The 4,290-nt window shown below is 49.6% G+C and overlaps 1 protein-coding gene across 1 annotated transcript in view; it reads left to right on the forward strand.

Annotated features, from left to right (window-relative positions):
- LOC104991683 (antigen WC1.1-like) overlaps window positions 1–4,290 on the forward strand; it is a gene marked incomplete at its 5' end in the record, with an annotated part of 43,185 nt that overhangs the window by 37,328 nt on the left and 1,567 nt on the right. The window contains 5 exons of the mRNA XM_010844262.1: window positions 18–120; window positions 375–407; window positions 966–1,103; window positions 1,496–1,588; window positions 2,370–2,516. Of these exons, the coding sequence (XP_010842564.1) occupies window positions 18–120; window positions 375–407; window positions 966–1,103; window positions 1,496–1,588; window positions 2,370–2,516 (514 nt within the window). The remainder of the gene's footprint in view (window positions 1–17; window positions 121–374; window positions 408–965; window positions 1,104–1,495; window positions 1,589–2,369; window positions 2,517–4,290) is intronic.

Raw genomic sequence — 4,290 nt, forward strand, 5'->3', positions numbered from 1 at the left:
GCATCTGGCTGGACGAGGTGCGGTGTGGAGGCCGGGAGTCCTCCCTATGGGACTGTGCTGCAGAGCCCTGGGGGCAGAGCGACTGCAAGCATGAGGAGGATGCTGGTGTGAGGTGCTCTGGTGAGTGAGGGGCTTGGGGTCCACCCTGGGTGAGCCAGGGCAGCGTGGGGGCAGTGGGCTGGACCGGGGGTGGTGGGGAGTTTATGTTCAGAGAGTGTCCTGGTGATGGGGCTCTGATGTAGGAGAGGGGAGCTGGGAGTACTGGACACTGATGTTGTGGAGACTGAGGGGTGTTTTCAGGCTCAGGAGGGAAAAATGGGCTGCCCTGCATTCTGGCCAATCACCCTGCTCCAGACTGCTGTTTTTCTTTCCAGGTGCAAGGACAACATTGGCCCCAAGTACTGCAGGTATTGTGGTCCATCCATGGGCAGGGGAGAATACTCAAATACTGGGGACCTGTTCTGTGGGCTCTCTGACAGCTCAGGAGAGGAAAGAGCCTGAGGAGCCCTGGCTGGTGGGGGAAAACCAAGGCATTATGTTTGGGAAATCCCCTGCCTTGGTTCCCAAGGTCAGAAGGTTCTCATGCCAGGGGTCCAAGTGAGTCTGGTTCCCATGGTGCAGATTCTAAGGATCTCCCACCTGCCCCTGAGTGTTGCTCCTCATCTCTGAGGTGCGGGTCCTGGGACTGTTTGACACTCTGTCTCCTGAAGCCCAAGGAGAGGGGATGAGCCGGGTCCTCAGAGGCTGTCTTGGCAGGCCATCTCCCTGACAATCCCTGGCTATGCCTCAGCTGGAGTGGAGTTGACTCATCTCAGGACAAGACCTGGAGAACCCCAGTCACTGTCAGTGCACTTGTGTCTGAGGCTGGGACGCTGTTGTCCGGAGCTCCTTGGAAATGCTGGCACAGGGGTTTCTCTGTGCCTCTCTGTGACCTTCTCCATACCCACTTGCCTTGTTCTCCTTAGGGACCAGAACAACCTCAAATCCTCTCCCTGGCATCTTCTCCCTGCCTGGGGTCCTCTGCCTCATCCTGGGGGCTCTTCTCTTCCTGGTCCTCATCATCCTGGTGACTCAGTTGCTCAGATGGAGAGCAGAGCGCAGAGGTGGGCTGCACGGGGAACTGGGGACCAGGGATAGTGTGTGGAGGCAGGAGATGGGGCAGGTGTGAGGAGGGAAACCTGGGCCAGGTCTCTGTTCTGAGTTGCAGAACTCTATGTGCTCTGTGCTGAGCTCTAAGGGCTGAGTATACAGAAGTTTTTAGGACTGGGGTGTGAACTCTCATAAGTCATGGCCACTCCTTTGAGATCAGACAGATTCGGGGCTGAGCTGTGGATTCAGGTCAGACAGGGGAGAAGGTGCTGACACAGTGGTGCACAGGGTGGGAGGTTAAGCCGAGGCCTTGGCAAGCCCCATGTGAGCACTGGGGAGATGAAGGTGGGCTGGCTGGATCGGGGTGTCTGTGGCGGCTTCTCTGACCTGCTGGGGGGTCTCTCAGCCTTATCCAGCTATGAAGATGCTCTTGCTGAAGCTGTGTATGAGGAGCTCGATTACCTTGTGACTCAGAAGGAGGGTCTTCTGGGAAGCCCAGGTGGGTGTCTCTGCCTGCCGTCCTGGGACCTTTGGTTGTCACCACTCACTGATTGTGTGGGTCTTCTCAATGTCTTCAGACCCAGCGTGTGCCCCACAATCACAGAGGCAGCTCCTATAAAGTGGTAGGATGGCCTCTCAGAGCCCTGAGAGCCCCCAGGCTACACTGCAGGAGCCAGGTCTGTCCCTTCCCAGCCTTAACACAGGTCCCGTGAGTGTGGGGAGGGTCATTCTGTGTGTTGTGATGTTTGTCTCCACTTTAGGCTTCCTGTCAGATGGTGAGGACAATGACTCCAGGTCCGCTCCAGATAATAGAGATGGACCCACCTCAGCTGGGCTTTGGGAAGGAGAGTTTCCCTCATAGAGACAAGATGTAAGGGGAACAGTCTTCCTTTGATGGACCAGAGGCATCCCTTTTGTCCAGACAGGGTCCATCCTTCCCCTTCTCTGGCTGTTCTGTGATGTCTCACATTGGGGCTTGGCTCTCTGTGTCCAGAATCACAACAGGCACACAATGTTTTTAAAAAATAACATCTGGAAAGCACAATTTGACAAAATACTTTAGTAATGCTCAATGGTATAAGAGTTCCTTTGAGAAAGATGTGTAAAATCATGTTTTGGCTTATGGACACTTCAAACTGAAACATGGTCTTAGAGAAAAAAGTCTTTTTAAACAAGGTGCCTCTATTAATGGCTCAGAAACTCTGGGTCAGAAGGGATCTTAGGTATTTCCCAGACCCACCCACTTACTGTGGTTTCATCTGACCCCCGCTCTGCCTCAGAAGCCCCAGATCAGAGGACCGATGCCCCTGGTGAGGATTATGATGATGCTGAAGAGGTACCAGTGCCTGGGACTCCTCCTGCCTCTCAGGGGAGTGAGGCAGAAGTGCCCCCAGAGAAGGAATATCAGATGAGGTCCTCTCAGACACGTGAGTGGTGTTAGCTGATTTCTTGCAATCTTTTCTTTCTGTCCTGGAAAGGGTTTATTTGAGCTCCTCGAGGCCCAGCCTCTCTAGAGTTTCAAATTTAGGTAATCACATGCATTTGATGACTCAGATGGTAAAGAATCTGCCTGGCGTGCAGGGGACCTGGGTTTGATCACTGGATGAGAAGATCTCCTGGAGAAGGGAATGGCCACCCACTCCAGTATTCTTGCCTGGAGAATCCCATGGACAGAGGAGCCTGGTGGGCTGTAGTCCATAGGGTCACAAAGAGTTGGACATGACTGAGTGTCACTTCACTTCTCAACCATATGCTGTCTTTAATGCTGTCATACTCCTTGGCAGTGAGGAATTACTCTACTTTTGGCACTTATGTATCTATACTGCAACATCAATTTTCACTTTATATGTAATATGCTTGCATTAGAATTTACGGATTAGGGCATTTCCTGACAATCCAGTGGTTAGGACTCTGAGCTTTCACTGCTAGGAACTGAGTTCAAATGCTGGTCAAGCAACTAAGATCCCACAAGCATTGTTCAGTGACCAAAAGAAGAAGAAAACTTACATATTAATTGAGCATATTTACAAAATCTAAAAATAGAAAAAATATTTGATAACACCTCTGTGCTGTCTTATACATGAAAGGTAGCTAGAGATTTTTTTTAAAATGTACTGCAGTATTGAATTTGTGAGTCATTCTGATAATTTAAGATGAGCTCTGTTTATATGTCAGCACTAACATGTACAAATCTATGATACACGGTCAGTCAGTTCAGTTGCTCGGTCGTGTCGGACTCTTTGCAACCCCATGGACTGCAGCATGCCAGACCTCCCCATCCATCACCAACTCCCAGAGTTTACTCAAACGCATGTCCATTGAGTCAGTGATGCCATCCAATCATCTCATCCTCTGTTGTCCCCTTTTCCTCCTGCCTTCAGTCTTTCCCAGCATCAGGGTCTTTCCCAAAGAGTCAGCTTTTCACATCAGGTGGCCAAAGTATTGGAGTTTCAGCTTCAGCATCAGTCCTTCCAATGAATATTCAGAACTGATTTCCTTCAGGATGGACTGGTTGAATCTCCTTGCAATCCAAGGGACTCTCAAGGGTCTTCTCCAACACCACAATTCAAAAGCATCAATGGTACACGGTGGCCTTAACATAAAGCCAATTAGGTGGGTCATGGACTCAGTTTGAGGTCAGCTAAAGTTGACTGTGTGGATCACAATAAACTGTGAAAATTCTGAAAGAGATGGGAATACCAGACCACCTGATGTGCCTCTTGAGAAATTTGTATGCAGGTCAGGGAGCAACATTTAGAACTGGACATGGAACAACAGTTTCAAATAGGAAAAGGAGTACATCAAGGCTGTATATTATCACCCTGCTTACTTAACTTATATGCAGAGTACATCATGAGAAACGCTGGGCTGGAAGAAGCACAAGCTGGAATCAAGATTGTCGGGAGAAATATCAATAACCTCAGATATGCAGATGACACCACCCTTATGGCAGAAAGTGAAGAGGAACTAAAAAGCCTCTTGATGAAAGTGAAAGAGGAGAGTGAAAAAGTTGGCTTAAAATTCAACATTCAGAAAACGAAAATCATGGCATCTGGTGCCATCACTTCATGGGAAATAGATGGGGAAACAGTGGAAACAGTGTCAGACTTTATTTTTGGGGGCTCCAAAATCACTGCAGATGGTGACTGCAGCCATGAAATTAAAAGACGCTTACTCCTTGGAAGGAAAGTTATGACCCTG

This window comes from Bison bison, unplaced genomic scaffold, assembly GCF_000754665.1.
Source record: "Bison bison bison isolate TAMUID 2011002044 unplaced genomic scaffold, Bison_UMD1.0 scf7180017847920, whole genome shotgun sequence".
Classification (NCBI taxonomy): Eukaryota; Metazoa; Chordata; class Mammalia; order Artiodactyla; family Bovidae; genus Bison; species Bison bison.